We start from the raw sequence: 21,020 nt of genomic DNA on the forward strand, positions 1-21,020 counted from the left end.
ATTCCGAGCAAGAAGACATGTCACTGAAGTCGAGGAACTAGACACGGAAAAATTGAGCTCCAACAATGCAACGGTGAACCTGCTATTCTGTACAAGTATCCTCCCAAGACAAACACTCCCTTAAAATTCAGGCCAGAAGAAAATGCCACTACCTACTACTGTCAACAGATGTAGATATACAAAAGGTAAATTTGGGAAACGAAAAACCGAACATTTGTATTTATATTATGCGTGCTACAAATTCTAATTTCTATTAGTATAATGATTTGCCAACGGCATGTTCAATTTTGTAAATTACAATCTTACTTGAAAAAAATTTGTAAATTACAATGAATGACACAATGGAAAATGCTAGGCAAAACTTCAATACAACAAGAAGATGCAAATGAAAATTTTCTCGATGAATAAAATAAATGGCGCTACTTCTTACGTTCTAAGCTCTAACTGTACAATTGCCATGGTATGAGGAAGCTTCACAACAAGGTTGGATATTTGGCATCAAGGAACTCTCTCAACGTCCGAGCTGCTTTATGACCACCCATTAATTCGGCTAGCCTCTCCACTGGCATAAGAGCAAGTTCTGCCAAGCTCTTACAACCATCCATTATTGCCCTGTAATTCGAATCTGTCACACCTGGGAGTCGCCTCAAGAACTCCACGGCAGATGTATTGTAATTTTCAGCCCTGAGTACAGAACACAATATGCATTAGAATTTAATCATGAGTATGCCAATAAATTCAAGAATTACTTATTTCCACATTTTGTCTTTACATCCCAAAATATAGCAGACTTTACCTCACGTCATCTTCTATGATCCCATCTTCAGAGGGTACACCGACTCTAGTTGCTTTTGTCTCGTCAGGTTCATCCTGATTTGCCTTGAGAGTAGCGAAGATTTCAGCAGTAGCATAGAGACTGCGAGACCAGATGATTCGTAGCCGAGGGAAATGTAGAACAAGCAACGACAACTTTGAAATAATACTATTTGGCGTGACATCATCCCCAATATCACTTGCAGACTACAAGAAGACATCAAACACTTGGTCAAAATAAAAAATAAATAAATAAATAAATAAAATCCAGCAAATGAAATCAACTTAGAATTAAGTCTACCCAATTACTAATCCCCATTGATATTACTCGGATTACCTGAAATGAGAAGCTTTTGTCTTGTGAAAATTCAATCAGGAGGACAGGAATTCTATAGTAGCGCACCATAGTCTCGACTTGGTTATATAGGCGGCCTGATGTGAAGCTCATAAAAAGATCTTGAATACTCTTTCTCTCCACACATATTAATGGAGAAAGGATATAATCCCCAACTTCCAAGGTCACAGGTATTATGCGCATGCCCTTCTGGTGGAGAACATTTGGAAGGCTGCTCATGAACTCCCTCATGTCCACTATGACCTGAAATGGTGAGAGTTTTTAACAAACAGGCTGCTGCTAAAAAGGGAATACAAAGTATAGCAAAGGTCAATATACTGGACCTGCATTTGTTTCTCAACCTCCCTTCTTCCCCCTGCTTTTCTAGTTATAGAGTTTTGGGAAGACACTTCGGGTTCCAGAGAAGAATTCAATCCCATGCAGTTTCCATCCTGATGTAAATTAAGGGCAACACCAGCACAAATATGTTAACTTAAGAACTAAACAATAAACATCTATATGCAGGAAAAAAGAATAAGGACACCCCAAATGTTAATATGAGAGAGAGAGAAAGAGATGAAATTAAATTCTTTTCTGTGCACTCAAGCAGCAATTCGTAGCCATAGTAATTAACCAGTAGTTAATAGTCCATGTAGAAGGCCACAGTAGGCCAATGGCCGACCAATAAAAACAAGGCAAATAAGCACAATATGAATACCAAGTATATCTGCAACAGACAGTTCCAGAGAGGATTCTACCAAGGAAAATAAGCACACCTGATCAACTGGTATCATCATCAGTGACTTCTGCCTGATCAAAGATTCAAATGCTCCATTCTCCCTTCTAATGCTTGCCTCAAACTTTTGACCCTCAGAAGAATTTTCATAGAAAAGAAAATATACTTTCAACTTCTTTGAGGGATTCTCAGCTTTATGGACTTCAATTTCCCTGACAAAAGTCATATCTGGATGGTAAACAACAATCGTAGAGGGTCTCAAAATGTCAAGTATAGGTTGACCACTTTCGAGAGCATAAAAGTGCACCGGAGGTAGTGGCTTAGCAGTTCTCGATTCAGTAGAATGAGGCTGTCCAGTATGCTTCCTCAAAACCCCTTCACCTACAGGGTCACCCTGGAAAGCAGCTTCAATGGAATCAGCTGTCACCGCCTGATGGATTTCATCTGCCTGGCCTTCATTTTCTGAATCAGAAATAACTAGTGTATCATTTGTTTCTTCCTTTTTATCATCACTGCCGACTTTATTCCCCAAAGTCTTAACACTAGCTGCGCCTTTTCTGTTCCGTACTTTTCCTTTTCCCTTTCCGCGCCCCTTCCCAACAAGAAGTTGAGGATCATCTCCAACAGCATTATCTTTTTTAGTTTGATTTCCAACCTCTGATCCTGAAGCAGGTTCCTGCTTGTTTACACTGCTAGCTTCTGCATTTTGTGGAGACTTCACAGGAACCACTTTTCCCTTTCCCTTTCCACGTCCTCGGCCACTAACAATTGGCTGGGGATCATCTCCACTAGCATCTTCTTTTTTAGCTCGATTTCTAATTGCAGAAGCTGCAGCCAAAAGAGCATCATGTTCCTGCTTGTTTATGCTGCTAGCTTCTGTATTCTGGGGGGCGGTTGTCTGAACAACTCCATCAAGAATACCAAAACCTTTGGCTTTCTTTGGTTTCTTTTTATAGCGTGTGTGCAAGTCACGCAGTTGTCCCTTGCCCAATAAGTAGTTTTCCCATTCTTCCCGCATGATCTAAACAAAGAAAATAAATCACTAATTGGTTCATAATCTTTCTACAAGCTTCTACAATAGAAATGATTATTTAGGTCCAACCTCTAATAAATCAAATCAAGAGCACAGTAGCATATCACTTCCTTTCTCTCTACCTTTGCACCCATTTTTCATCGAGAATAAGAAAACATGTCCAAAAGAACAAAACTAACTGAACCAGCAGAGTTGTCGGACAACACCACACAGGCAAGTTTTCCAAATTCAATTTATCTGAACAGTAAAGATGAAAAACATAACTGAACTAAACACAAACGAAAGTAAGAAACCTTTTGTGGACCCTTATTGATGAGATCCTCAAGCTGCATGCATGATCGTTCATCTTTGCATGCCACTAGAACAATGTCACTATCTTCTACATCATCTTCGACCAGAAGTTCTTCTCTTGATGAAGCATGTTTTTGTCTTTCTTCTTCTATCTCTTCTAGAACCTCCTGCAGTTACATGAACACGTGGAAACGTATATAAAATTGTCTTAAATCTATCAACTTCAGTATCTTCCACATAGCTATTCAAACTGAAATAAAAGAAGCAAATGAAACAATTTTCTCTGTCATATGGCATAATGGTAAAGTGGTCCAACAGGTTGTCATCTAAAATAAACTAAGAACATTATGGCCACATAGAAATGGGAACTCACTCACTCACACGTAAGACCTTCCACTTTGGTGCCTCCTCTAAAACTTCATCTAAAACTACACTGGTCGTTGAAGTGCCACCAACATCTACATACGCAAATAAAATAGAAATTCAGGAAGAAGTGAAAACATAAAAATAAAATATAAAAAAAGTGATGAATCCGCACCTTGCTCTTTATCATCATCCCCCTTCAGTTTTCTCTTCTTGCCCTTCAAACTCTTACTCTGCTCACTCAAATCCACCCCACTGGATGTGACAAATCGATAAACCCTTTTCTTTGCATACTCAAATATTTTATAACTCGACTCTGCAAATATCCAGACCGATCGAAAACTCTCCGACACTCTCAGTGTATCCAAGTACTTCAAATAAGTTACCGCATCATATCTACCAAACAACAACATTCCAAAAATCAATCACCATAACCATTACTAACCCAAACAGCATTCCCAAATCCTAGTTAAACTCAAGATGACATAACTCAAATCGCAAACTAAATGCAAAACAAGCCCGAAAAGAGAGTAAAGCCAAGTATACCTAACAAGGTAATCCAAGAGCTTCCTGAGAGTCTTCAAGTCAGAGACAAGCTGCTTGGTCTTCTTCCCCAATGTATGCCAAATCGGATCCAACTGCCTCCTCACAATCTCATCAAACGACTTAAACAGCCCGTTTTCGACAGTCAAGTCCTCCACATCGACCTTGTTCGTCTTCCTCATCTCCTTCAAGCAAGCATCCATGACCTCAATAATCGCCTTCTGAATCCCCACCATGTATTTCGTCATCGGAACCCTAATATCCACCACCTCCGGCGCGTCCCTCTCCAGCTCATTCGAAACCTCCACGTGGAACCTCGGCCAGAGATGCAATCTCCTCATATACAAACACTTCATCGTCCTCTCCGTCTTCGCAAAACCGGAGACCATCGCGTGCGGCTTATCGGAAAACGCGCGGACGAACGCCGTCTTGTTGAGCGACCGGAAGATCCTGACGATGAAGGCCTCGGTGGAGGTCTCGGAGAGGGAATGGACGGCGGGGATGACGAGTCCGGCGATCTGAGAGGTCGGGATTCGGGAGGTGAGGAGATCGACGATGAGGATGCGGGGGGTGATGAAGAAGGGGTTGCCGGAGGAGTAGAGGGAGTTGCGGTGGGTGGCGGGGAGGTCGGCGGTGATTTCGGGGATGGGGTTGGGGTGGAAGTGGTGGAGGAGTTGGGATTTGAAGGAGGAGGGGTTGTGGGGAGAGAGGATGAGGAGGGTGCCCTGAGAAGGAGTGTGGAGGAGGAGAAGGGAGGAGATGAGTTTGGGGAGGGAGAGGCCGGAGGAGAGGATCACGAGGCCGGTGCCGTTAGGCGGCGCGTCGAGCAGGTCGGCGATTATGTGCTCGTGGAATTGGACCATTTCGGAAGTTGTTGGGGGTTTCACTCTTTCAGGGTTTGGGAGAGTTTGTACTTTGTAGGCGCCACTCTTAACTGACCATCGCGCCCTTTTTTTTTCAGCAATTTGAGATTTTTTTTTTCTTTTTCTTTTTAGTCCCCGATAATCTTCTCGATCAAATTGGAACTAGAAACTGGACATGTATAAGTGATCGAGCACCTATCAAGTGATCGAGCACCTATGATATTTATAGGTAATTTTTTTTAAATTACTAAAAGATGCAATTGATGTTATAATCATTCATTCTCATTAGTGCAAGTGCACGTCGGTGCTTTGAATCTCTTCCTGTTTTAGAATAAAACTGTGGAAAGAGTTGTTAGCAAAGGAGAAATGGATAATTTTTTGCTACCGAGAGCTTAGAAAACGACCAAATCAATTAGTTGGAGGAACACACAATTAAATTTCAGTATGAGGATCGATTAATTTTGTATTGTTCTGTACCCTATAAATTTTCACTATTCTTTGGGCGTTAGACGTATGTAAGTGTCATATTATGTGTTGGAAATTCATTTTTATTGAGCCATTCCTTTGTAATATTAGGACATTATGCTATAAAATTGACGATTCCAAACTATGGAGAGTCACTTCGGGGAATTCGATTTCAGCAGGTGTTAGCAACTCAATTGGTGCTTGGTTTCCACCTGCTAGACGGAAGTAGCTGAAGTATGTGCAAACATGAGTTTGGCTTCTTCATCTTACAATACTGCTACATAAACAGTACCCTCCGATTCAGCATTGCCATCATCAACTGGGTTAACTATTCTCATGCTTTGTATTTAATCTGATACATCAATGAAGTTTGGTACATGAAAACAAAAAAACTTTCTTGCTTTCCAGAGTCTGTTACTATTCCCTGCTTGGTATATGGTCTGATACATGAATGAAGTTTGTTACATGTAAACTCGAAAACTTTCTTTAAGTTCCATCTAAGTCAGTTATCTCTCCAAGAAAGCAATGCAAACTTAAGTTAGAATACGGAGAGGAAACCGGATAGAGGGATCAAATTTCATCATATGCATACCAGGATTATATAGGCTTTTCTAATCTTATTTTCCGTTTCTGGTGAGATCCCCATGGCTTGTCTTGATTCTTCGCAACATCAAAGGAACAGGCTTCTCCAACACTGACACATTGATATTGTTCCAAACATCAGGGGTGGTGGGAAGCTGGGTGATTTTCTCAGCGATGTACATGTCTTCTGGAAGAACAGAAGCAAAGACAGTGTATTCTTTTTTCCACTCCTCATGGTTCGCAAGGCTTATGAAAAATTCAGGACCAGAGCCAATCCATGCTACCGAACCCCTTCTTAAGGTTGGGCAAACTTCAGTTGGAAACTTCTTAAATGTGGCTCCTTGGGCTTCCAGTGTTCCCTGAACCAGTGCAAAAGGTGGGCCGAAAGGAGCCTGGGAAATTCACAGGAGAATGTTAGTTACATTGAACACCCGAGTACACAAAAGTGTTTGTGACAGTCAATATGTTCATCAAATTACTTGGATTCCAGCTGAGGCTGTGATAGAATTTGGTTTCTGTAATCAAAAAATTAGTTTAAAAGGAACAATTCATCACATTTCCTCCTATGAAAGAACTAATATACATCTTACCACAAGAATGAGTTTCTGTTTTTCATTTGTAGAAGGAAAACATGAGAACACATCAAGAAGGTATGGAGAGATTTATAGTATTGAAATTAATCAGGAGAAAAATTACAGAGAAATTCTCGTCAAATCTATTTCTCCTTTTCCAGGGCTTTTTTGTTTTTTTTTTTGTTCTTTTTTTCTGGATCTTCACATTGCAAAGTTTAGAAAAGCTACTCCCGTAATAAGCACGTAGTTAGATATACAAGGGTATACATGTTACGCAGCTAAAGACCAAAATGCCAAAAGCATACAGATTGCTCCATGTTGATCCATTACATGCAGAAAAATAAACTTTAGACAAACTAATGTACTTTGGTAAAGTCTTACATCTTTAATGTGGTTTCCTTCTGAGTCCCATGATTCCCCACGGCTCTCTGCACGATAGAATTGGCAGCCTGCACAATGACGCAATTCCAACAACTCAAGAATGTAGGCCACAGAATGAGGGGCACAGTCAGGGAAAAGCTGCACAAATGAGTATTATTGGAAGAACTAAAAACTGTTAGTGTGTGGCATTAAATCAAAGAAAACATATAAACCTGCATATATGACAAATGGAAATATAATGTTTGTTTCAAAAAGGAGAAAATCAGCATTGTGGGAACCGTACATCTCTCCAATATGTAAAATAACAGAAACTTGTATTTCTTTTGATTCATTAAATCAAAACCACAATTATTATATTCTTTTAAATTGCAAAGACTTGCCTCTACACAGCCTCCATCAGATCCAAACATAGTGATCACAAGCTCATATCATTTAATGTACTCCTATCAAACAAAATTGAACAGATTTACCTAATATAAAGCCTAAAAATTTAGTTCTCAAAAGGATTTGTCATCTTGTAAAGTAAAACTTCCAATCTTCAGTAATGCTCTGTCACGCTGTTATGCAATAATGATGAAAACAACAGTTAAGAGCCAAACTCAGAATCAAGTTTCATTACACTAGAGTTTCATGCAATGCCTAAATAACCAAGCGACATATATATACCATGTTGTATGAGCATTAGTTTATGTATGCAAAAGGTTAACTCCAGAAGTGGCACTGACTTCTGATTTGAAATCACCCTCAGGTCCTAAGAATTTGTGTTTTTGCAAACAGTTACAACGTAACTTTATGGGGTGGGTGTGTGTGTGATTTTTCTATAGGCAAAAAAAATATATATATATCTGAGGGCATTAACACTTACTTTTATATGTAGAGTCCCATATTGTGTTTCCAAGCCAACAATGCCCTAAAAGGAGAAAAGAACGCAAAGTTAAGTTGACAATAGAACTAGATTCTGGGAAAAAAACAAACAAACAAAGAATATATAACTAGTGAAAGTGATTCAAACACTGCAAGAATCACAGAAGCCAGTCAACAGTATCAGGGAAAGCTACTAGGAACCTTTCCCATGGTGCTGTCATCCAATCTAATGTTAGTCAACTGTTATGGATTCGAAGGTAGACCCTAATTGCAATTTTGCAGGAGGAACAACACCCTGATCTAATCCTGTAACAGTTCATGCTCCTGCTCAGGAGGTAAAGAAAACGATACAGAACAAGGTTGCTTACCCTGGTTCACAGCCCAGTCTTGCAGAGTGACCCCACAGGCCCACATTCAATTGAATTTTATTTCACTTTACCTAATGGTTGTTTATCTTTTGAACACAGGTTTTTTTAGTAAAACCTAGAAAGATGTTTAACAGAATAACTATACAAACAAAAAGTAATAAACAATCGCTCTCTTATGTGCAACCCTTTATGGTCTACCCATCTGTGATTAAATATTTCTAGCTACATTTCCTATTAGCATTGGCTTTAAAAAACAATGATAAGGCAAGCAAAGTCAAGAGAGCACCACTTTTGAATATACTCAAACTGAAAACAACATATTCACAGTTGCAACGGCTAAGAAGCTACAGACCTTCACCAAAAATGAAAGTACTGGAAGGAACAAAAAACTAAGTTGTTGGGAACAAGGCATCATTCTGTTTCCAATCTAATGAGTCCCCAAAGTTGCATTACCTCTCCTCTCCCAAAGATGATTCCAGATGTCCAACTAACTTTCTCCCCTGTTTCTTGGCGCTGAGGGGACAATGTATCCTTCTGCTTCTTCAACCAGCACTGAATTGACAAAGTTAACACAAATAAGAACCTTCTGCACTTGTACATATAGAATAATATCAAAATACAGAAAACTCAAAAACTACTTTTCCCCTGCTTCATCTGATGTGAAAATGCAGACTTCAAAAACAATACTCTCCATTTGATCTCTCAATTAACATACAAATTCCTAACAGAATCAAATGCATAGCTTAAGAGTCACTGGGATATCATAAACACCATCCAAGTCAACCTCAACTTGTGATCCATCAAGATAGCACACAAAATCACCTTCATACAGTAATATTTCAGACTATATCCAAACTTATCTATATGCTATCATTACATCCATGGAGCAACTCAGAAACACAAAAAGCATCAAACTTTAATCAATTCTGATAAAAAAACACCAGGCTCTAGATTCAACTCACCTCACCAAATTTAGAGCCACAAGCCTCCTTCTTCCCACAGAAGACCCAACTATCACACAAACAAGGCCCATCAGTCCCAGTACACATTGCTTTACAAGACTGGCAACACTCCTCAGAAGAATTGAACTTAAACTCAGAACCCCACTTCACAGCTGCACCCCACAGCTCCAAATTCTCAATCCCTCTGCAACACCCCCTATCACTCTCTCCCTTCTCCCCACTCTGTTCCACCAATGCCATTGACCCGAGCTCAGGCGCATTGGGTTTAAGCACCACAGAGAGAAGAGCGTAGACCAGAGCACAGGAGACCAGACCCACCCAGAGGAGGAAGGGAGTGGAGTAATGGGTGGCTTCTGGGTCGTTCTGCCTCCGACCCATTTGAGATTTGGTAGGGAAGAAGGAGACCCAGAAAGGGATTTAGGATCTGTGGAGTAATGGTAAAGGTATTTTGGGGTTGGAAGATGTGGACGTTGACCTTTGACAAAGATTGATCATGGAGTGGAAGAGGGAATTGGTATTCAGTAAGTAACTGAGTCAGTGATCTTTGTCCTTTTATATTCCAATTTGTATGATTCAGAATTGACATGCCATACGTAGCTAATAATAATATATACCATTACAATGAACGAGTTATTTAACTAAAAAGAAAAATTTTGGACCCAAATTCTTTCCAAAAACACCTCAGTTTATCTAGGATTTTAAAAAGTATCTCCCGAAATTTTATTTTTTTTCATTGTTAAGGTAAAATTTAAATTTATTTTGATGATAAAATACGTGTCTCTAAATATAACATTAAGCAATTTTTTTTTTTTTAAGAATATCATGTTGATATATTAATATTTCTCAGGCCAGAATGGACCATTACATATCCTCCCTCTACCATCTCTGGGTAGATAAAGAGTTTGTGGTGAAAACCACAGTGATACATAGATTAGGTTCGATTATTTGACAGTACTCATACTCACTTATTTAAAGAAAGCCTAGAAACTATGTTACAATGACAATTAAATAGGCTTAGTTCAAAAGAAAAAAAAAACTAAATTTTTTCCTTGCCCTTAACACTAGGGCTAGGAGGTTTTACAGGGCAAAGCATGCTAAGCACCTCTTCAGTTGCAATCTTCTTACCCTTTGAAGAGTTCTTGTTTTTTTTTAGCCCAGAGGTCGGCCTCTTTTCTTCTTTTGTTCCACTTTGACTAGCTGCATTGATTCCTTAGAGAGTGATCCTTCCTTAGGAACTAAGACACCTCCCGGAGCTTCAATGAGACCCAGTGATTTAGCAGAGAATTTGGTGTGAAACTCTAGAACTTTCAGTTTCTTGGGCATCATAGTTGACCTAGCAGCAGTCTCACCATCATTAAACAGAAATTTCAGTTTCTTTGGGAACGTATACGGTGATGCAGGCCTATTTCTTTTCACAGTTGATGACTCCACGTCCACAGGAACTAAGGCTAGCTAGGGCATTTCCTTCCTCAGCAAGCCTTAGGTTTTCACTACGCACTACAATAGGCTTGCGGTGCTTGTTCAGAGCAGAAGAGCCAAATAAGTTACGCACTACTGGAGACAGTAGCAGTGTTTGCAGGCCTTGAAATCAGAACGATCCATTCTGGAAACGAAGATCAGACAAACCTAGAAAATGGGATGTGAGCGACTTCCCTGATGTCTCCTATTGTGTAGTGGTGTTATGCATAACCTGGGCCTCAACAGTAGGCAAACGTCCTGTTCATGAAACAGAAGATGGCAATCTTTGCATATTCCATGCAAATTTTCATAGAAAAAGTAATCTCTTTCACCACTCCAGGGATGATCTTGAGAGTCCGTTTCAAGAAGAATGGATGGGAAATAGCATGAGCTACATGAACTCGAATTTGATTCTTATTGTCATACAGTCTTTGATCAAAATTCAAATACTTACCCGCAACAGAAGCAACATTCATGATAATCTTTTTCTCGTCCAGGGCTGGCGGGATACCTGTGATTTTGACCCAAAAAAAGAGCAAATTCATGGGGATGATAAGAGGATCTTCCAGGCCATCATATTGCTGCAGCAGAACCGGAGCTTTGTTAAAGTACCACGACCCTCCCCGTAAAACCTTATTTCGATCACATTTCATATCAAAGGAAAAAACAAAACGGCCTTGGGTACTGTCTTGAACATTGAAGGCTCCATCAATGACCCAGATGCGTCGGAAATGGCGCTGCAGATCCTGAGTGCCAAACTGTTTCTTTGTCATTGGTTTGGCCAGAAGGAAAGCCTGAGAGTTTGAACGCCTGACGGAGCCGTTCAAGTGCGAGATGTCAACGACATCAGAGCCCGCTAGGGCGAGAGATGCCGCGAAGCTTGCAGTAATGTCATCAATGGACGTCATTGTGCAGTAAACAGGGGTCGTAGGGTGTACCGCCGTAGGAGGAAGAATAGGGTTTGGGAGCGGCTAGAGTCGCATTAGGGTTTTTGACCTTGAGGGACCTTGAAAGAGACTTTTACTAAAGTAAGATGCCAATAGTTCAATATAATTGTAGCAATTATATTTTACTAAAAAAAAAAGGTATGAGTTTTCACATGAACTAAATTGCCATGGGACAAATTACATTAAGCAATTATTTGAACACTCCGAAACACAGTTAAAGACACAAGAAATTTTTTAATGCATCATAGTTATTTTGTTTAGAGCTCAAAACAAATACATAGGTAAAATTAGTCCAAAAAAAATGTTTTGATGGAGAATAGAGCATATATATTGAAATGAGTAAAAAGGACTAAATGAAACATAAAAGAAAGAAGAAATAAGGCCCTTGCTTAGAAATCACTCAACGTAGCAGCCTCGTGTTCCAGATTTGTCAAAAATCACCAATTTGAGTTCCAACTTTTGGGTACCAGATCAATGCCCTAAAGCTGCTTTTAGTCTCACATGTTAAGGAACATCCATTGTTTTTGTGCCTTCCAATATTGATCAAGTTACGGTTTACAACTTACAAATTAAGATTAGCCTCAAAAACTATAGTTATGAGCGGTGATGAACTCATGAAAGCTAATTAACGAGGTTGTAATGCAAGCATGCATGGTTTAAACAATACTATATCCTTACAACTTACAAATGGAAGACGACCCTCAGTATGCAAGCCGGCAACACAGCGGCGGAAGCTGCCAGCCATACATCACCGGTCGGCATGTATGCTTTAATGGCAAGCTCCAGCTATAGTGCACCACACGTACTAGCTAGTCATGCTGCACCACCCATAACTAGAAGTTTTCTCTCCTCTCCAGCTCCTTCCTCATTGTAGAGACTACCTTGACACAATAGTCAGGTTATGATATGTACGCTGTAAGGAAGTGGAAGTTGGATGGTCGCGCGCGGTTCTTTAATCTGTTCAAAACTCCACTTGTATTGGTCTTAGCTCATTTGATCTCGACATGGAGCTGAAGATATACATGCCAATCCATTGCAATATTTCAACCGGACATTACATATATGATTGCTCATCCGTATTGGAAATATGAACGATTCTCAGTTCATTTTTGTGTTTATCTATGTTAATTTTGTGTGTTTACTAATGTTTATAAATCTTTGATGCTTATCAATTAGGGTTTAGTATTTAGAGTCAATATTTCAATGTGTCAAGATCAACCCCGACATAGGGCTGTCAATTCCGACACGACTCGAAACCCGCATGAAAATTATGAAATAAAGCGGGTTGAACCCGCACGATTAAAAAGCAGGTTGGCTGTGGGTCAACCCGTCATGACCCATTTAATAAATGGGTCTGTCACGGGTCAAGCCGCCAACATGAAATGAACCTGTATAACCCGATTATGCTATACTTCTTCTTGACATTTTGGACGTTGGGAGTATTTGATCATATGATTAGACAATTTGAAATATTTTGCTTTATAATTATTGGATTTAATTATTTATGAATATATATATTTATTTATATTCTTCATCTTGTAGAGTTTTTAGTTAATTTAATCAATTTATGCATTTTTTTTAGTTAAATGGGTAGCATTGTTAACCCTTAAATTGGTTATTATGTCTAACACGACACGACATATTTGTTAAATGAGTTAAGCGGGTTGGAAACGGGTAACCCGTTTAATAAAAAGGTTGGGTTTTGATTTAAATTTTTGACACGATTATTAAATGAGTTGGGTTTGAGTTTGTAACTTGCGACACGACTAATATCTTGACCCGACACGACCCATTGACAGCCCTACCCCAAAAAGGTTGTAAGAGAATACATTCATGACACGATCATCGTATTGATAATTGTGGGGGTAAAATTTTTTAAGAATAATCTTTGAGCACAACGACAAAACACGAGAAGACATCTCATTAAGGAAGGGGTGTCTAGTTGGCGGTGGAACATTTTGACGAGGACCATATCCCTTATCTGAAGAGGAAACATCTCGTCCAGGAGAATTTAGTTACAGCGGAATTGTTCAAGGAAGACTTACTTGAAGGGGGATTCGGTCGAAGAGCGTTACAAGTGAAATACAATCTCCTTGAGGTGAAGAAGATTCCTTCAAGGTGGGGTTTGGTTGAGGTGAAATGTGATCTCCTCGAGGTGGGTTTGGTTGACTTGAAATGTGAAACCTTTGAGGTGGAGAAGAATCCCTCGGGGCGGATTTGGTTGAGGCTGAAATATAATCTCCTCGAGATGGATATGGATGAAGCAGAATTAGTCAACGGATCTAGCCAATTTATCTGAGTCCCAGGTAATCGGAAGCACTTCCCCATGATGTCCGAGGAGTGACGTCGTGGATCCACTCGTTTATGACTTGCTAATCAAGCATACCACTATACACACTAATTGAAATATCCGCTTGAGCTCGCCTATAAATATCCGGTGAAATAAATTTTCAAGGTAAGCAATCAACCCCATACACCTATTACTACTCAAGCTATTACTGACTTAGGGATCAGAGTACCTTTTGCAGGTACCCCCACCAGGGCCGGTCCTGAGCTTTTTGATGCCCAGGGCGAAATTTTTTTTTTTGTGCCCAACTAGCCTCAAATGTCATACTCTAAATCTTTTTTTAAGAGCTATTACATAAAGAAACATTACACAATAGGGGGGGGACATAAAACCAAAACCCTGTAATATAAAGGAGTTACAAATCATCTAAAATGATGTCTTTTTGCATTTCTTGAAGCAAAATCATCAATTATCTTTTTGTAGTCAACATTTGCCAACATATTTCTTTCAATGGTTAAAATAGCTAATCCATTCAGCCTATCTTGAGTCATGGTAGTCCGAAGATAAGACTTTAATAACTTCAATTTTGAAAAACTTCTTTCGGCGGATGCTACTGTCACCGGTATAGTCAATAAAATCATGTAGGCAACCATAACACTTGGAAACATATCCATTTTCTTAGCAAACTCCATAATTTGAATGGATGTCCAAGGCCTATCTGTTTCATACACCTCATTCGGCAGCATCTCCTGCAAAATTTGTAACTCCATAAGCAAATATTTCGCATCAATATCAGAACCATCACCATTTCTCAAAGCATTTTCAAGATTCAAACAACAACTTTTCAATTCATCATCATCCAAGTGAGCTAACTTTGATGCATCAAATAAGAAGCCAAAAATAGATTCAAAAGTTTTCATTGTTGAAACCTGCTTTTTAATTGAGAAAGAGCCATATCAACTAAAATAAAAAAGTAATCAGTTCTAAAGGACTCTTGAGCAGATTGTTGTTCCCTTTCATCCTTAGGAAAGTTGATATTAGTTTCTGTAATAGGCCCTTTTTCTACAAGCAAGTCTCTCATTTTTTAATCTAGACTATCCCAGACTCTAGGATCAAAAATATTCAAATCAGCTGATGATTTCAAGCATTCAAGTTTATTGGCAATAATTTCATCATGGCAAAGATTTTCTTTATTTTCTGTTTCGTTACTTTCATTTTCACCTATATCATCAGGTTCTTCGTTTACCTCATTCTGATTTTCTACAAACTCATTAGAATGAATTTGTAGTTCAGGTTCATTTACTAAATTCTCAACATGATCTTCAACAGATTCATTTGTTTCTTTAACAAAATATTTATCTAAAAATCCCCGTTGAGATTGAATAATTTCTTCGTCTCTTTTCTTTCTTTTTCTTTTTTGAGAACTCGAGAGTTGTTTCCGAGGAAACATTATTGAAACAATGAAACTAGCTAGACAATACTCAAACAAGCAAGCCAAAATACTAAACTTTGAATGATAAACACTTTAGCATAGAACTGATAGAAGTGATAGAACAATAAAACCTGGAAATTTGGAATCAATTTTTTTCTTTCTTGTTTTTTCTTTTCTGATCGAGATTGACTTGCATATCCACCTTCCAATTGCTGAGTTGCACCTAATATTGAAAATTCAAAATGGAAAACTGATGAATGAGCAGGTTGTTAGAAATCACTTTGAATGATAATTGATAAACAGTGGAGCATAGAACAATACCTGGAAAATGGAAATCTGGATTTGAGCAGCCATTGCAACCAATTTAAAGAAAACGCTTGCTGGGTTTCAAGATTTGCCCGTTTGAACTTGGGACTTGGGAGAGAGGCAGAGAGCAAGACAGCCGTGACTCTTCACTCTTGCAGTCTTGCGGATAGTATGCTTTTCACACGCATGATACCAATTCTCAATAGAGGCGTGCTCAAATGCCGGTCACTTTTTCTGCACATTGTGGACTTTTTTTTCCAATAACCCTATAAACTAATAGCAAATGACAATTTTTTCCCCTCCTTTCTGTACTTGTGGATTTTTTCTTCCAATAACCCTATAAACTAATAGCAAATGGCAGACAATTTCTCCACTCCTAACATATATAATTATAGGTAATTCAATATACAATTATATATATATATATATATATATTTTTGTATATAACTACATATATATATAGTTTTATATATAAAAATTGTGTGCCCCCACTCTCTTTGTGCCCTGGGCCGTCGCCAAGCCTGCCCTTGGGCAGGGCCGGGCCTGACCCCCACCCATTTTCTTTTGAAAGCACAGTTCGTCAAACACAAGACTCAATTCCAAAGACCATAACTTAGTTCCTAGAACATGAAATACCCTCACTCCCGCTCCAGTTAAAAAAAGTAAGTGAGGAAATTTTCTATTGAATTTTTCCGCACCAACAATAATCCTAAAATTTCATAAGCACAAGATCTTTAATCTTTAGAAAACTCATATAATTCTCCAAAGACAAACGGTAATGAGAACATGAGTGCGTGATCTAGACTTGTACTTGGTTTAAGACACAAAATTGATTACATAATGATGCCTGTAATTTTCAGTGGGCAATCAATCAGCCTAATCTGAAGCTAAAAGGTGTTAAAACATCATAGGGTGTGGAAATTTCCACTCGTCAGCCTAATTATTGTTTAGGTAGAAATGGGACCAAGCTGCTATCAAATTAATTGTGGCAAAAACAGCTCTGATTTGCTAAAAAAATGGGTGAGAAAATTCAAAATTAACCTTACTGAATTTTAAGAAAAAAAAATTATGTGCGTCTGCCGGGAGTCGAACCCGGGTCTATTGCTTGGAAGGCAATTATCCTAACCGTTGGACTACAGACGCCGTTGATAGATGTTATCCGAATTTACTATTTATTAAGATTCAATATTTTCTGAAATGCAGTAACATTATACTACTATGTTTGCTACGAACCCTTCTCTGGAAATCGGGCCAAGGTTTGTTCCTTCTCTGATCTAAATCATGTTCTACACATTTCAATGCAGCCTCATTAAAACAAGGACGATATTTTTCATGACTGTAATTTCGAACAAGATAATTCCATAGATCGGTAATTAGAAGCAAATGTATATCAATTGAAGATGGTGAAAAAGTATGAGAAGGAAGTGAAGCTGATTGAAAGGAACATTGATCGTCTTTTGCTTGCACTAGAACATGGAGAAGGATGATAATCGATCCCGATATCAACATGAGAAAGATGAACAAAGGATTTCCCCTGTTGTCATTGCACTCATTTGTTGAGTGTTATTTGTTTCAAAGATAAATATATACTGTAAGACAATCTTTTACTTATTTTGATCGTCAAGAGTTTCAACATGTGGAAATTATCTAACAAAAAATCAACAAAAAATAAATAGTTCAACCATCCAAAGTGAATAAACCAAGACCAACCGCCCCTCAAATCAAGATTTACATGCAGTAACTAAAGGAGATGATGATCAGTCAAATTTGAAAGATGGTTATGATAGTGATTCGAAAACGCTTGCACTCAAAACTTCACAGTTCACAGTAATCGTCCAAAGATATTACAACCAATAAGAAGTTACAAGCCCGAGTTCAATATGTACCACTATCTGTACAGATGTGTATAGCATATGGTCTACTATACAATGTGATGAACATCAATAATTCATAAAAAAAGCTTTTCTTTGTTGTTCTGAAGAAACAGAGGTTTTGATTCTGTGTAAACAAACTCTAAAACAAATCTTCTGGATATCATTTCAAGCAAAGTCACCACTGAGATCAACTTCTGAGTCCAAATCTACATCATCAGAGTCGGATGGTCCTGCTCCTGCAACAGCGTGGCCAACTCCTTTGGAACCTTCCCCTGGTGTCCTTGCATCTTGTATGATCCTATTTATTTCTTCAATGCTCTGTGTTGGGTGGTCACGTTCCACTTCTGCAAAGCTTTTTTTCTCAACCTCAATTAGCTCTCTCGCCAAATTTTTCAGAAACCAGGGGTGCTGTTTTATCTCAGGAAGACTCATCCTCTACAGTGAGGATACAGACAGGAATGTCAGTAGAGAATCCACAGATAGTTAAGATGGTGTTTCAAAATCAGACTAATTAGAATGGTCCAATTTAATTGTAAGAGCATTTTGAATGCTACTTTTATGCATCACAACTCTCAAGTGAATAAGAAACATTTAATAGCATTTATGGTAGGAAGAAAAATTACCTTAGAAGGGTTGGCAACAAAAACACGAGAAAGTAGGTGCTTGCAGTCTGCTGAAATACGTACATAGTCGGGTATGGTGTACTGGACACTCATAATTCTCTGTTTCAGGAATTGCAACAAATTAATTTTTGCGGAAGCAAGTTGATAGCATTTTGGAATCAACTATGTAGTGTTTGGATGGCTCACCTCAATGGTCTTACGAAAATTTCGAGGATCTTCAGGATCCTCAAAAGGATATGCTCCAACCAACATCACATATAGTGTCACACCACAGGACCAAACATCTGCAATCTACCAAGTTTTTCACCAAACATCACCATCAATAAAACCAATATAATGTCTACTAATAAGTTTTAGATGAGATTATAGCTGATATTTGCCAAACACAATGACAGTCAGAACTTATAATCTAAGATTATTGAATTTCCAAAACTGGTACGGAAACAATATGGACAACTAGATACCTTTCCATCATATTCCTTCCGTGACAGAACCTCCGGAGCAATGTATGCAGGCGTTCCGACAGTTGATTTTGGTTGCGAGTGCAAAATAGCAGACTGCAAGGTAGTTAATAATTATTATATGTATTATATCAAATAACTACATGCACCATTAGGAATTAATTTGAATATCAACCAAATAAAGTCTTATTTCAACTAGAAAATCATAAACCTTGGAGTATCCAAAGTCACAAATTTTAAGACGTGGTGTTGCACTTCCGTCCAAGAGTGTGTTTTCCAGTTTCAGATCCCTGTGACAAATTTCCTGCAGTATAATCATTGGCTAATGTAAGAAAAGAGGCGGTATTATTTTAAACAAGGAAAGCATTTCACAATGTATCTGCATCAAATATAATTTACCATGGAATGACAGTAGCTGACTCCAGATATCAGCTGCTGAAAGAAAAATCTTGCCTGTTGTGTGGAGGAATTGCAGTCAACAAATACTCGTGAATCAAAAACTTCTAAATAGATAATTCCTACATGCAGAGAAACCTAATGATTATCATCTAACATGAAAACTGAAGAAGCTAACCTCATCTTCACTAAATCTACCAGCACTACATATCCTCTCAAAGAGTTCACCACCAGCTGCATATTCCATGACAATAGCTAAATGACTTGGAGTCAACAAGACCTGCAGCAAAACAAGTATACTTCAAGCATTCATCTCAAGACTGCCTTATCTCAGCTCTTTGGTGCTCCCTTCGAGTTTTATGATTATCATCTTGGATTACATAAGATCAGTCTAACATCACTGCCAAAACACCACAATAACACGCTGGAACACTCAAAACACACCACACACACTCCAAGGTGCCTGTACGCACACAATTAACTCAACACTAGCTAATTACCTCTTTGAACCTGACAATATTTGGATGCCTCAAGGATCTGTGATTTATGATTTCCCTCTGAACATTCTCATCAATCTGCAAACCAGAAAACCAAAACAAGGTTCATATCCATAATAACATTGACATGTACATCCATGGGAAGATAATGAGAACAGAATAATAGGTATCATATCAGATTTGAGGTGCAGTAAGCAATTCGGGCCTTGAAGTATGTAAATATAGCCTAACAGCATAACTGGCTTGGATCAATGATAAAGGGATATAATCATATTCTTAGAAGTCACAATGATATAAAAAAACAATCATGTGCATGATCATAAACATCAAACACACGAAATTCAGATAGGAGCCAAATGTAATTCAAAGTCTACTATTAAACAACTTGATTTAGCTATGGTTGCTTAAAATTAGTTCAGAACGGTAACGACTTTTAGGCTTCTAGCAACAATTAACTGAAAAGCCAAATAAACTTTGATAGGTGGGAGCAATATTGCAGAAAAGAAAGAAGGACATGGTTAGCACATGCATAAAGCTTTGGACTTGAATTTCAACTGTTCAACATTAACATTGGTTGGTGCAAAATTTGAGAATCAAGATCTGCTTTTACAGCTAAAACTAATCTCACACAAAAACTACGACTTATCTATTATGCATCAGCTGAAACTAGAAAGCAGAAACAAAAAGCAGAACACGGGTTTCTGATTAAAATGAGAGTCAACTTCAGCTAAAATCTCACCTAACTAATATGCAACCACAACAACATCATTGATAAAACGAATGAGAAACAGAATTCCAAAAACAAAACACAGGTGAGGCTTTTCATCACAAACTCGGTCAGCAATTCCAATCCTCACCCAAAAAAGCAAAACACTTTCCACACATTAGAAACCAAAACAACCAACCTTCTTCCCTCTCTCTATGTACTTAACAGCCACAAGCTCCTTGGTCTTCTTGTCTCTGACCAGCCTCGCCACTCCAAAGTTGCCAGACCCAAGATCCTTCATTGGCTCATACCTCTCCTCCATTATAATCCAAACCCAGGAAACCAAAAAATGAACCAAAATATCTCAAGGAGAGAAAACAAAAGCAAGAACCCAATTCAAAAAAATCTAGCTGAACCCAGATAGGGATAGACAGAGAAGACCCAGATTAGAAAAATGAGAGAAAGGTTCAATTGAAAGCAAAAGGAAGGAAAGAGTAGAGTAGAAAAAAACAAGACCCCACAAAAAGAGCAAGTACTATGAGCTTAACAAGCCAACCCCCAGCGCACCCTTTTATAGGAAGACCATAGAGAAGTCTTCAACTTTTTTTATTTATAGTGAAAAAGAAGATAAAAAATGAAATCTGAGAGCCTTTACTGCTAAGAAAGAAGTCGATATCTGAGAGACACGTAAGCCCTACAGTTCTTGAAGACATGAACACTCCTGAGTCTGACTGACAGGGGCGGTGGTGCGCAGGTTAGGCCGCGGAGTCGGACTCAGTGTCACCCGGCTGACGTGCGCCGGGTCGGGCCTACAAAGGTCTTGATCTTTTTTTTTGGTTTACGGTAGTTGGAGGGAGACGGTC

The 21,020-nt window shown here is 38.6% G+C and overlaps 3 protein-coding genes, 1 long non-coding RNA gene and 1 other non-coding gene across 5 annotated transcripts; all 5 read right to left on the minus strand.

Annotated features, from left to right (window-relative positions):
• Positions 1-197: 197 nt before the first annotated feature.
• On the minus strand, positions 198-5,104 carry LOC112178839 (DNA repair endonuclease UVH1). Its single transcript, XM_024317079.2, has 9 exons — positions 4,117-5,104; positions 3,746-3,966; positions 3,589-3,665; positions 3,210-3,374; positions 1,924-2,904; positions 1,492-1,599; positions 1,151-1,411; positions 797-1,020; positions 198-684 (listed from the first exon to the last, which is right to left on the minus strand). Exons 1-9 carry the CDS (start codon positions 4,974-4,976, stop codon positions 474-476), a joined length of 3,108 nt encoding a protein of 1,035 aa, XP_024172847.1. The 5' UTR covers positions 4,977-5,104; the 3' UTR covers positions 198-473.
• A 657-nt stretch (positions 5,105-5,761) lies between these two features.
• On the minus strand, positions 5,762-9,702 carry LOC112180496. Its single transcript, XM_024319055.2, has 5 exons — positions 9,171-9,702; positions 8,662-8,760; positions 7,842-7,886; positions 6,977-7,114; positions 5,762-6,415 (listed from the first exon to the last, which is right to left on the minus strand). The coding sequence occupies exons 1-5, from the start codon at positions 9,546-9,548 to the stop codon at positions 6,059-6,061; spliced, it is 1,017 nt and encodes a 338-aa protein (XP_024174823.1). The 5' UTR covers positions 9,549-9,702; the 3' UTR covers positions 5,762-6,058.
• A 4,469-nt stretch (positions 9,703-14,171) lies between these two features.
• Positions 14,172-15,889, minus strand: LOC112179993. The gene is made up of 2 exons (XR_002928022.2): positions 15,616-15,889; positions 14,172-15,517 (listed from the first exon to the last, which is right to left on the minus strand). It is a non-coding gene; the product is annotated as an uncharacterized LOC112179993 (long non-coding RNA).
• A 782-nt stretch (positions 15,890-16,671) lies between these two features.
• Positions 16,672-16,743, minus strand: TRNAG-UCC. Its single transcript has one exon. It is a non-coding gene; the product is annotated as a tRNA-Gly (tRNA).
• A 635-nt stretch (positions 16,744-17,378) lies between these two features.
• LOC112179087 (serine/threonine-protein kinase SAPK3) lies at positions 17,379-20,763 on the minus strand. The gene is made up of 9 exons (XM_024317409.2): positions 20,357-20,763; positions 19,455-19,529; positions 19,133-19,234; positions 18,958-19,011; positions 18,770-18,862; positions 18,562-18,654; positions 18,284-18,388; positions 18,098-18,196; positions 17,379-17,909 (listed from the first exon to the last, which is right to left on the minus strand). Exons 1-9 carry the CDS (start codon positions 20,477-20,479, stop codon positions 17,640-17,642), a joined length of 1,014 nt encoding a protein of 337 aa, XP_024173177.1. The 5' UTR covers positions 20,480-20,763; the 3' UTR covers positions 17,379-17,639.
• Positions 20,764-21,020: the final 257 nt, after the last annotated feature.

This window comes from Rosa chinensis, chromosome 7, assembly GCF_002994745.2.
Source record: "Rosa chinensis cultivar Old Blush chromosome 7, RchiOBHm-V2, whole genome shotgun sequence".
Taxonomy (NCBI): Eukaryota; Viridiplantae; Streptophyta; class Magnoliopsida; order Rosales; family Rosaceae; genus Rosa; species Rosa chinensis.